Genomic DNA, 12,305 nt, shown 5'->3' with positions numbered 1-12,305 from the left:
CCAACCAGGCAGCACACATCAGAAAAACAAAATGTAAACAATAACAGTGATGGCTGGTACAGTTCACATTGCAGCAACAGCAGCATCACATCTGACATTTACAGCAAGATATAGCAACACCTCCTCAAAGCAAGTACGCCACAACACTATTTGTCCTCGTCATTGTGATGTCCTTGTCGTTTCTAGGAGTTTTCTGGTCCTTTTTCGTTTGTTTTATACTCTAGCCATTTTTTTAGTTCTACTTAAGTTCCTCTACACTTGTCTTGTGTTCATTATTTATTTGTGGGTCAGGGTTCTTTACAGTGTGATGTTTCACTCTTATCTGTGTGTCATCTGTTTATGGGTGTGTTTGTGGGTGGAGTAATATCCCACGCTTTACTTCACAGCTGATACACGTCACAATCACCGAACCTGTTTCTTATCTACTCTTTGTGTCACTACTTAATTTTATTCAAGTGCTTCTTCTGTTGCTGAATATTTTGTTTCTGTCTACGATGTTTTTCCACATTCTTCACTCCTGTTATTTATGGCCTCTCTGACACTTTCCGCTGACGAAAACCTCCCAGGTCACTAATGTTGGCGACTATTCCCTCTTTTTTATTTATTTATTTATTTTATATAAACACTTTGTAATAAATCGTTCATTTCTCCACTTCCTTTGTGGATGACTGCCTGCATTTTGGGTTGCATTTAATACAAGTCATAATGAAAACATTCTGCATTTTGGGTTGCATTTAATACAAGTCATAATGAAAACATTCTGCTTAAATGGACTACGTTTAGGTAGTAAATAGGGTGTTTCGTCACACTCTTGTACTGTGGTGGTTACAGTACTGTAATTAATAGCTATGGTTATAAAATAGGATGGGTACAGGAACTCTTTATTTATATTATTGATAAGTTCTGCTCCTCTGCTGTATTGCTTTCAGTAGTGGAGAAATTAAGGAAGTAGATTTACGTCTCTCTCTTGTCCGGTAGAGAACCAATAATGGTGGAGAGAATTTTACTGTCACGTGTGGTTGCTCTTGATTGTTCATGTTAAATTGTATATAGGAAAGAACGCATTTTTAATATGATTCTTCATTTGATTATTTTTTTTTTCTCCAACAAGTACAGATAAAAATACTGTTAAGTGCCCGACTGATAAGCAGGACCATTAAGAGTAGCAATGCTGTTAAAAATCTTAATGATACTCATCGCTAATAAAAAAGAAGATATTGCTGTGGTTGGTGGTTAAGTAAGTGGTGTATTTAATGGTGTTCTTTTGGATTTTTTTCTGCATTTTCTCCAAAGGTGGAGAACTTCATTTCCTTCAAATTGGAGGTGTTTGTGATGATGTAGATGACGGAGACATGTTTCTTGATGGCCCCCTTTCTAAAGGGGCTGATCTGCTGCTTGAGGGGGCAAAGCCCTCATCTAACCCTTCTAGCCCTGGGATCACAGGTAATTCCTCAAGTCACCACAAGTTTTGTCCTGTTTTTCATTCTCACTATACGCGTATATTAATCTTTTATTCCACAATTTTCCCTATTGCTCAGGAGTGGACCTCCTAGTGGACCAATTGCTGACCACAGACAGCCTGATGTCACTGGTCGAGCTGACACGGTTCGAGACATTAACGCCACGCTTCTCTGCCACAGTGCCTCCATGCTGGGTGGAGGTGCAGCAAGAGCAGCAGCAGCGACGCCACCCTCAGCACCTACACCAGCAGCATCATGGAGATGCAGCCCAACACACCCGCACTTGGAAACTTCAGAGTGACAGGTGTTTGGTTTGGCTCTTGGCTAATTTGTAGTATCATTGGATGTATTGCAAAAAGTGGTGTGACACGCATGAGAAGAAGTGTGCCGCATGTTGTCTTTATATTATGGGTGGTTGTGTTTTGTTTGCAAAATAATGTCTGCAGTTATCCTAATATGCATCATTGTCTCTCCAGCTCTAGCTGGGACGAACATGTCTTTGAGCTTGTGCTGCCTAAGGCCTGCATGGTGGGACATGTGGACTTCAAATTTGTCCTAAATGCCAACATTGTCAACATTCCGCAGATCCAGGTTACTTTGCTGAAGAATAAAGCACACGGTTTGGGAAAAGTTACCGGTGAGGATACTGCTTTTAGATGCCCCCCACAATAGATCTTGTGTAGTTCAGTGAACAGTGTGCTTCACTGAACTACACTATACAAGTATTGTTTCACACTGTAAATTGCAAACAAATTTAAACAGTCATTGCTCGAACTTCTCAGAATTATAAATTAAATTTATTTACTGCTATGATACACAATTACCCACAGCTTGTGTACTTTGTCTTGAATGAGTTTATGCACATACCGGTACCTTTTATTCAAGATGTTTACTTTGAGCTACATGGTTGATGTGTTGCTCACAATAAGTGGAAGTGGAGTGAGTAGTTGCTGTTATTGGTCATTTCATGCTCCTACATTACATTTTGACTACTAATACCATTTTGAACAACGGTATTAGTAGTCTAAATTTGAGTTGTTTTGGTATTTTATTCAGAATGTTGCTTCAATAAGTTGGTAAAACAGGCTAGCAAATGCTAGTTTAATACCAATTGTTGCAAAAAAAGTTATAGTTGACTGTGCACCAAATAAATACAGGTCTTTTCCAGAAATATAGATTAATTATTGGTTTTGTCTTTAATAAAACAATTGTAATGACTCAGAGAGGTGGACCAGCTGCTACATCAAGTTCTTGTGTTTTTCCCTCTCACCTGTTATTGTTGTTACTATGGAATTGCCATGAAAAAGAAAAGTACTTATAAGTGAATTTTGCATTTCATCTCCTTATCAGAGACGGCAGTTGATCGACAGATTTCCTTCCCCCTCTCCAATGTTCTCCATGCCAATGGTGAGAGAAATGGTCAGCCTCTCCTGCATGACTTTGCAGAGGACATTCAGTTCATGGACATAGAGGAGACATCAGGTAAAGAATAAATTCTTTGCTCAGGGCTGCATCAATCATTCTCATAGGATTGTTACCATACATATTTTTACTTGTGGTGGAACTGAGCACAATTGATCCTTATGGACTAGATTCCCTTCATACAGAGAGTAGCAACATGATGAGACAAAAAAAAAAAGTCACGTGTTTCGTGGTGCCATCTTGGGGCCAAAATAGTGTTCACTGTTAAACTATCTGCATGTAAATCCATCTTATTTATTTATTTATTCACTGAAAATGCCGGGTTGCTGTGCATTTGGATGCACAAATAGATACAACAACAGGTTCAGGATGTACAGATTACCTTCAGATCCGAAGAGAGGAAAATATTTATGAAAATAAAGTCAGTTGTGTGGGATGGATACGACTTCATCCTCAAAGTTTTGTGAGGTAGGTAAATTTAGTATTCAGTCCCATGTATAGTAAAACTTGCCTAAACTGTCATCGTATAAACCGGAGGTTTTTGTATGGTTTTCCATGTAATAAACACTGTATATAACGGATTTTCACTCAGATCGGACAACGCGTCCCATCCGACCGCATTGCATTTCCATTAAAACCCCTTGCATGGAACCTGACAGAGCAGTCTGGACGTGCACAGTAACAGAGGTACAAAATTAAAGTTCGGCGCTCTGACAGTCGCCGATATGAGGAAAGTGGGACAGGAGTCATTTCCGTGATTAAAAGACCGACCATTTATTTTTTTCAAACCGTGCTCAGACATGAGACCCGCAGCCTGACATGCACCTGCGAAATCAGACACCACAAAAACCTGTGATTTTGACACTTTTCTGGTTTCACGCTTTCCTCTCCTATTTTAATAGTTTTCGCACTGCATACGCTGAATGCATTTTGATAATGGATCAAATGCGTTTGGCAGAAAAGTCCCCAAATTTACAACACAGGGTCATTGCCTTTGAATTGGAGGTGATGATTGTAGAAAGAAAAGTCTGTTGAGGGGCAAATTAATCCACAGTAACGCATAATCCAGCCACAGAGAATTTTGAAACTGTCACGCATGTTGATGTCATTCCACGACACGGAGTTAGAGTTGCCAAGCATAAATCAGGCTTTAATTAAATAAATTATCATAAATTATAAATTTGCTAGTTAACTATTTTTATATTTATTTTGATAGGACCTGTACCTGGATGCGTTGCTGTATGTGGTTAACTGACTAAAAACAATGTTGAAAACCTAAAAGGTTATTTCGGTAGTTCAGCACAATTGGCCCCAAAATGGCACTGTGTTCTCAGTTGTCGCTGCTCTCTGTATAAGGCGACCCTAATATGTACTGCCCCTCAATGAATTTGGCATGCATGTGAACCACAGATTAATTGTAAATTTTATATATAATGGTGTGAAATACAGACCCTGGCTGTATCCCAGTTCAGTGGCTGCACACTTCGGAGGCTGATGTTGACAGTTTTCATAACTGGTGCAATGGGACTGCCCTGTTTCAAAGGCTGCTTGTGAAGCGGACATCATTTGCACCGTTCTTTCTCCCTCAGTCGAAGGCTACAGCCCAAATAATTCCATGATTCATTGCATGGCTTTGTGTTTTTTTTTTTTTTTTAAGTTTGTTTTTCCCACCCAGGACTGTTGGTAAAAAACAAAAAAAAAGAAGTCACTTTTAGACTTCTTATGTACAATTGTAAATAAGTAATACTTATAAGTAAAGCACTAATACATTCTGAACATTGTTACTAATGTTCAGGTTATGCCCACTATGCATCTGACAGGGTTGCCAGGTAAGAGGAGGTGGGGAAATGTAATGACGCGTCAACAAAAGGCTCCCTGGGCTAGTCTCATTTCAGAACAGAACGGGTTTTTCTGGCCTCTGTTACGTCTGAAGGGCTGAAGCCTGAAGAGTTTCATGAGGCAGCCTTTAGAAGGGGGCTGTGTATCTATTGAGACACAGTATGTGAATTCATGTGAATTTAACTGCATTCACATAAGTGCATCCTGTCAAAAACAGATGAGCTGTGCTGTCTTGTTCTTGCGGCACTGTTCTGCAGGCTTAGCACACTTGTTGGCCCAAACACGGAAAGAATCTGTACAAAATGTCAAGACTGCATGCCTATCACATCTTCCCTGTGTCATTGTGAGCCCACTGGAGCCAAGGTGGCTGAGAGCTTATTGAGCAATGGGGCAAAAATGATTTTTCACAACTTTTGCCTAGTGGGTGGCTGCTCGGGAGGACTAACGTATTTATCCTGAATGTGCTATTTAAATTTATTGTTACCCTCTTGACAAATTTAACTTGTGCCCTAGATCCACTTTGCTACATTTTTCTTTTTCTTTTTTTTTTAAACTATTTTTATTGTTTTGAGAGAGGTTTTTTTTTTTTTTATTAAGCGGCGCTGTTCATATTGCAATTTAATATGGCAAGTATTTCATATTAAAACATCTGACACCTTGTTTTCATTGAAGACATGGGCAAAAGCCCCTTGTTTGTTAAGTAAATTTTAACATGAGAAGGCAAAGTAGTATTTAGAAAATCCATGATCTGATCCATGAGTAAAACAGTGATCCAATCTGATTGAGTTTTGTTATCTGTTACACCTTTAATTTTTGAAGTTAATTTATTGGAAAAGTCTGTGGTGTATAAAATTAAATGTACTGTAAAAGGTTAAAGCTTGTGAAATAATACAAAGCAGCGGAGTATTTCGCATTTGTATGTGCATTTTACCTATTAATATACAGAATTTCTTCATGAAAAAAACATTTCTTTTTTTTTTTTTTTGCAGTTTCTAAGAAAATTTTATTGTTAACTGTTTGAATCTCCTGTACATCATCAAACGTCATCAAACTTTATTTCAGACTCCAACGTCCAAATAGTCATAACATCACATACAAAACATAAAACAAACATATAGTATAAAAAAAAGGCATTATAAGATCACCTAATATTAAAAAAATTAAATATATATACATAAAAAGTGCTTGTGCAAATTCAATAAAAGGCATCTATAATAAATAGGAGCAGTCGAAGATGCCATTTAAAAAAAAGTGCATACACATTCTATACAAGGCACAAATACCAGTATTTCCACATATGGGATTGGTATCTGACAGAACTACACCTGGGATTGTTGAACTGCATAATAAGATTATTCTGGGACCCCTGCAGTCTATATATAGACTTGTACATCAGTCTTCTCAGGGTGGCCTGAAAGGTGTTTAACCCTAAATCACAAAAAAGCTTGCTGGCACTACTACCCCCGGGCTTCTTGTGCTGATTTTGAGACCATCATTATACACAATTTGAAGTTTGTGCAAGCTCTCCTTCTTATAGCTCACCCAGAGGGGGGCCGTGTACATAGGGGTACATTAAGCTCTAAACAAGTTCACCTTCACTTCATCAGAGCAGTCGTCGAATTTTCTCACTAAAACATTAACTTGGACATACAACAATATTCTCTGTCTGAGCACATCAGCATCATCTTCCATCTTATCATTGATAATGTGGCCTAGATATTTTACATTGGTACACACAGACAGGGTTTGACCAGACAAATAGAAACCTGGGAAATTAAGATGTTGATCCTCCTTGGTCCTACATATCATTATCATGCTCTTTTTGGCATTATACTTGATGTCAAACTTGATCCCATAGTCTGAACATATGTTGAGAAGCTGTTGGAACCCTGCACTACTGGGAGATATAATGGCCAAATCATCAGCGTACATAAAGTGATTAAGGTGTTACCCACAATACACCCTGTTCTACAATCTCTCAGCTGCCTTGACATCCATGTACAGGCTGACTAGGCTTGGGGATAAAAGCCCACCCTGCCGTACCCCATTGCCAACTCTGAAGGAAGAGGATAAAAACTCCCCCATTTCACCTGCATAGTCTGCCTGTCGTACCAGTATGCCAGGATACGTATGATGCTACCCGGAACACCCCTATGCTTCAGCTTGGCGAAGAGCTTGTAATGATTGACTTTGTCAAATGCCTTACAGGCATCAATAAAACCTACCAACACTGTTGAGCCCTGTCCTCTGTACTTTTTTATGACTTCTTTTAATGCATAAATATACAAATTAGTACTATGCTTACTCTTAAAGCCAAATTGATTGTCTGTGGTGCAAATAAGATCTCCAACTCTGTCAAATATTACACTTTCTAGCACCTTAGACAGTACGCTGGCTGGGACAATGGGCCGATAGTTATCCATACTCCCTACCTTCCCAGCCTTGTCTTTGATGACAGGTACTAAAATAACTGTCAACATAGCATCTGGCAGAATACCATGCGTTACTAACCCTGTAAGACAAATAGCCAGCAAGACATCAACCCCAGGGCTGGCAAGCTTCAGGTGTTCTGCAGTGATATTATCCATGCCGCATGATTTGTTAACAGCTAGGTGCTTTATGGCTTGGGAAATCTTATAGGAGCTGATGTGTACCACATCCTCCTCTATATTACCTGTACAGTAGGGCTCACTTCTGACACAGTTGAACAGAGCAGCATAATGCTGCCTCCATAGTTCAGTTATATTTTCTCCACCAGATAAACCCTCAATGTTACATGGCAGTGCTGTTTTAACCCTGTTTATATTCTTCATTTCTTTCCAGAAGCCAGTGTCATTGCTGTCAAGCAGTTTTCCAGCCATAGAGTCAACTCTCAAGGCTTGCTCATGCTTGCCAACAAAGCACACTGTACAGTGAGGAAAATAAGTATTTGAACATCCTGCAGTTTTGCAAGTTCTCCCACTTTGAAATCATGGAGGGGTCTGAAATTTTCATCTTAGGTGCATGTCCACTGTGAGAGACATAATCTAAAAAAATAATCCGAAAATCACAATGTATGATTTTTTAAATAATTTATTTGTATGTTACTGCTGCAAATAAGTATTTGAACACCTACCAACCAGCAAGAATTCTGGCTCACACAGACCTGTTAATTTTTCTTTAAGAAGCCCTCTTATTCTGCACTTTTTACCTGTATTAATTGCACCTGTTTGAACTTCTTCCCTGTATAAAAGACACCTGTTCACACACTCAGTCAATCACACTCCAACCTGTCCACCATAGCCAAGACCAAAGAGCTGTCTAAGGACACCAGAGACAAAACTGTAGACCTGCACAAGGCTGGGATGGACTACAGGACAACAGGCAAGCAGCTTGGTAGAAGACAACTGTTATGATCAGTGGTGGGCACACTTCCGATAATCCGATAACAGATAATTATCGAAGCTAATGTTTTCATTATTGGATTATCTTTTTAGATAAATTTAAAAATTATCATCGGACTAATTATCTTCCGATGAATTACCATCCGATAACCTTTAGACCGATAACGTACTAAACTAAGCTGAACAGTGAAAAACATTTTTAAAACTGTTAAAGCTGTTGAGACCTACCTGTTAAAAGTTTCCTAATAGGCATGTTGTTCTATCCTCTGCAAACAGAAAGCTCAGAACTACACAGGAGGACCTGGTCAATGACCTGAAGAGAGCTGGAACCACAGTCCCAAAGATTACATTAGTAACACATGATGCTGTCATGGTTTAAAATCCTGCAGGGCAGCAAGGTCCCCCTGCTCAAGCCAGCACATGTCCACGCCCGTTTGAAGTTCACCAGTGACCATCTGGATGATCCAGAGGAGGCATGGGAGAAGGTCATGTGGTCAGATGAGACCAGAATAGAGCTTTTTGGAATCAACTCCACTTACCATGTTGAGAGGATGAGAACAACCCCAAGAAAACCATCCCAACCGTGAAGCATAGGGGTGGAAACATCATACTCTGGGGGTGCTCTTCTGCAAAGGGGACAGGACGACTGCACCGTATTGAAGGAAGGATGGATGGGGTCATGTATTGCAAGATTTTGGCAAACAACCTCCTTCCCTCAGTAATAGCATTGAAGATGGGCCATGGCTGGGTCTTCCAGCATGACAATGACCCCAAACACACAGCCAGGGCAACTAAGGAGGGGCTCCGTAAGAAGCATTTCAAGGTCCTGGAGTGGCCTGGCCAGTCTCCAGACCTGAACTCAACAAAAAATCTTTGGAGGGAGCTGAAACTCCAAACCTGGCTGATCTAGATAAGATCTGTATGGAGGAGTGGACCAAAATCCATGCTGCATTGTGTGCAAACCTGGTGAAAAACTACAGGAAACATTTGACCTCTGTAATTGCAAACAAAGGCTACTGTACCAAATATTAACATTGATTTTCACGTGTTCAAATACTTATTTGCAGCAGTAACATACAAATAAATTATTTAAAAAAATCATACATTGTGATTTCTGGATTTTTTTTTTTTTTTTTTTTTTAGATTATGTCTCTCACAGTGGACATGCACCGAAGATGAAAATTTGAGACCCCTCCATGATTTCTAAGTGGGAGAACTTGCAAAATTGCAGGGTGTTCAAATACTTATTTTCCTCACTGTATATTTGTATCTAGTATTGGTTACCTTTTTATCCTGTAGAACTGGCCCCTGCCTTGGTCTACCAGCAATTACCCAGGCCTTATGGGCCGCGTTAGCTTCTGCATGGGGACCAGCAACATACCTGTTCCACCCAGGCTTGGCATTTACAGCTTTATTAGGGAGAGTGATTAGAGGTCTGCTGGCTTCTGATAAGTCAAACACAATACAGTTGTACATTTCACAGAGGTCATCACAGTGAGAGGTGTCACTGCAGTTAACATTCAAACATAGAATGGCATGCATAGGTAAATGTATTTTGCTCAAAAGTGCATGAGCATCTGCAGTACATATCAGATGATCAAGCCAAATAGTTGTTTTATGGGCTTCACTATAGTAGGTGAAGCTGTCTGCAGGTAGAAGCACCTAACCAGATAGAACCAAATTACTGTCTTCGCACATCCTGATCATATGCTTAGCAAGATTCATTCAATTTATTCCAGATGTTTGTTATTCCAGACAATTAATCAATATTTCATCTGTGGAACACAAGTCAGCTGGATTGAATAAACAAAAATTATCTCTGAAATAAATAGAAAAAGACTAAAATATTTTGACTAAAACTCGACTAAAATACCTTGAGTTCTCGTTTGACTAAAACCAGACTAAAATGTTGCTTTTAGTCGACTAAAACATGACTAACAAAAATATGTGAATAACTAAATGTGACTAAGATTAAGAATGAACTTTGACAGAAGACTAAGACTAAATTGAAACATGGGTGACAAAATTAGCACTAGTCTTAACAGACAACCATCTGAGGTCACCGGCTCCCAGTGGCTCAAACGGTGGGGAACATTAGTCCAAACAGTAACAACTTAAGCCACCAACATTTACTTGTAGTAAGCTGATTTAGTCACTGTGAGTGGTAGCCTCGTCGAGGAAAAAGAAAAGACGTAGTCGTCTGAAGAAAACAGACTGCTGGGTGACACAGTTTTATATATTGTTGCTGATGTCACCCAGGTCAGGTTCACTAATGTGCCCTTGTTGGTATAAGATCTTGACCTCTGCACATGCTCTTGTAGGCTAATCCAGGTGCTAAGTACCGCCCACTGGCAGCCCGGAGGAATGAAATAGAACTTACTGTAATGGTTCCTCATGATGATGAATCTGCCTTTTGTCACTGATCTGTATGAAGTTGCAGAGCAAGGAAATGTTTACAACTTTTATTTTGTTTATTTATTGGTTGTCAATGTGTTTCTTCCAGGTTCAGTGCTTTGTCCATTCCTTGAGGACCATAAGGAGGATATCTTATGTGGTCCAGTGTGGCTGGCCAGTGGGCTGGATCTCTCTGGCCATGCTGGTATGCTTAGCCTCACCAGCCCTAAGCTAGTCAAAGGTAATGACATTCACTGTCTGAGGAGCATTGATAGCTATGACTGTCTTACATATTTTGTGCATGTAGTTCATCGTGTCAAGTAGACTACTGTTCCAAATGGTGGATACATACAGTAATATTGTGACTGTCCAGTAATCAGCTGTCATGTACCTTGAAATGTTATCAGAATGTAGCAAGCAGTTGTACCAAAACATTTGCCAGCAGGGGATATTGGGCTCTCAGAGTACTCTTGTTGTAAATGCAGTAATTATATTTTCTGTGTCACCTGGACTTTTTAACATCAACAAGTGACTTGAAAGCAAACAAAAGAAGTTCCAGGTGAGCGTATGAGTCATAAGCACACTCTCATTTACCCTTTCTATCTCACTGTGTCATGGAGACTTCAGACAGTCCTTGATCACGGGATGAGAGTCTGAGTGTTTTGCTCAGTTGTTCAAAAAAATCTCCTTAAAGGCATCCAGACAAGTCAGAAAAAGATCAAAGTCTCAAAGTAACAGGTTTATTTTGACGGCAAAGGAAGCAAATTCAGAGTCCTCAAGAACACTGGAACAGCTGTTTACACTGGTTTGCATTCATCTTATATACTGTAAAGAGGGACATTTCTCCACCTCAAAGTGTGGTCTTTTCTATATATAGCAAGTATTACACCAATAAAAAACACCTGTGGATTGTATCTCTTTTTGGGAAGTATTCAGGTCTTGTGAGTTCAACTCTGGGTCATGGAAATTCACCATTCAGGGCTTTGCAGGATTCAGTTTCTTTTCTCGTGGCATTTTTAAAAGACAGCATACACTTTTCACACAACATAGGCTTTTGCATACAACATTTGAACATATCAGGTGTGTTTTTCTAAATGCTGTTAACTAGTCTGTGCAAAACTAGTTTATACTTACCCTTCTAAACATCTTAGTAATACACAACATAATCATCTTCTGACATTTGCATATTATCATAATATGTTGTTAGCACTTCGCTTGTCTTTAGTAAAAATTACACCACAACTGCAGGGATGGCAGGCGGGAAGTACCGGTCCTTCCTGGTTCACATCAAAGCAATGAGTGACAAGAGCTTGGAAGAGAGTTCCAGGCCTGTGGTCCGAATGCCTTGTGCCAAGCCTCAGGGCCTTAAATCGCACTCGCTGTCCACCCTACTGCATCGAGCACAGGCCTCCAAGGTACTGCACACAATCAGAATCAATAACATGAAGACACAGTATATGTTTAAATTTCAAAGTGAAGTGGGAATTGTACTACATAGATATCTATATATAAAATGTTTTATTTAATTTATAAAGATACTGCACATCATCAATCTTTCTTAATTATGTGGAAATGAAGTTGCTACTTTTGTTTTGAGTCAGAACAGAGCAGCACTTCAGACTGTGTAAGGCCAAGTCACATTTGGGAATACAGTATGCATTGTTGCTGCAGGTTGACGTGTGTAATGGGCCTCTGTTAACCCCCAAAAGGTGAATCAGCTGCAAATCGGGAATTATCCACAAACCATTAATTACAAAATGCAGTGCCACCTGAGGGAGGTCACGGGCATTAAATGTTGGTTTTCGGC

General features: G+C 39.6%; 1 protein-coding gene across 1 annotated transcript in view; it reads left to right on the top strand.

Annotated features, from left to right (window-relative positions):
• The window catches only part of birc6 (baculoviral IAP repeat containing 6), a 346,340-nt gene that overhangs the window by 44,503 nt on the left and 289,532 nt on the right, over nucleotides 1-12,305 (top strand). The window contains exons 11-16 of the mRNA XM_034184474.1: nucleotides 1,294-1,443; nucleotides 1,539-1,764; nucleotides 1,937-2,097; nucleotides 2,811-2,942; nucleotides 10,608-10,739; nucleotides 11,747-11,913. Coding sequence (XP_034040365.1) covers nucleotides 1,294-1,443; nucleotides 1,539-1,764; nucleotides 1,937-2,097; nucleotides 2,811-2,942; nucleotides 10,608-10,739; nucleotides 11,747-11,913 — 968 coding nt within the window. The remainder of the gene's footprint in view (nucleotides 1-1,293; nucleotides 1,444-1,538; nucleotides 1,765-1,936; nucleotides 2,098-2,810; nucleotides 2,943-10,607; nucleotides 10,740-11,746; nucleotides 11,914-12,305) is intronic.

The sequence above is a fragment of the Thalassophryne amazonica genome, chromosome 13 (genome assembly GCF_902500255.1).
Source record: "Thalassophryne amazonica chromosome 13, fThaAma1.1, whole genome shotgun sequence".
NCBI lineage: Eukaryota > Metazoa > Chordata > Actinopteri > Batrachoidiformes > Batrachoididae > Thalassophryne > Thalassophryne amazonica.
This window is presented reverse-complemented; position numbering and strand designations above follow the sequence as displayed.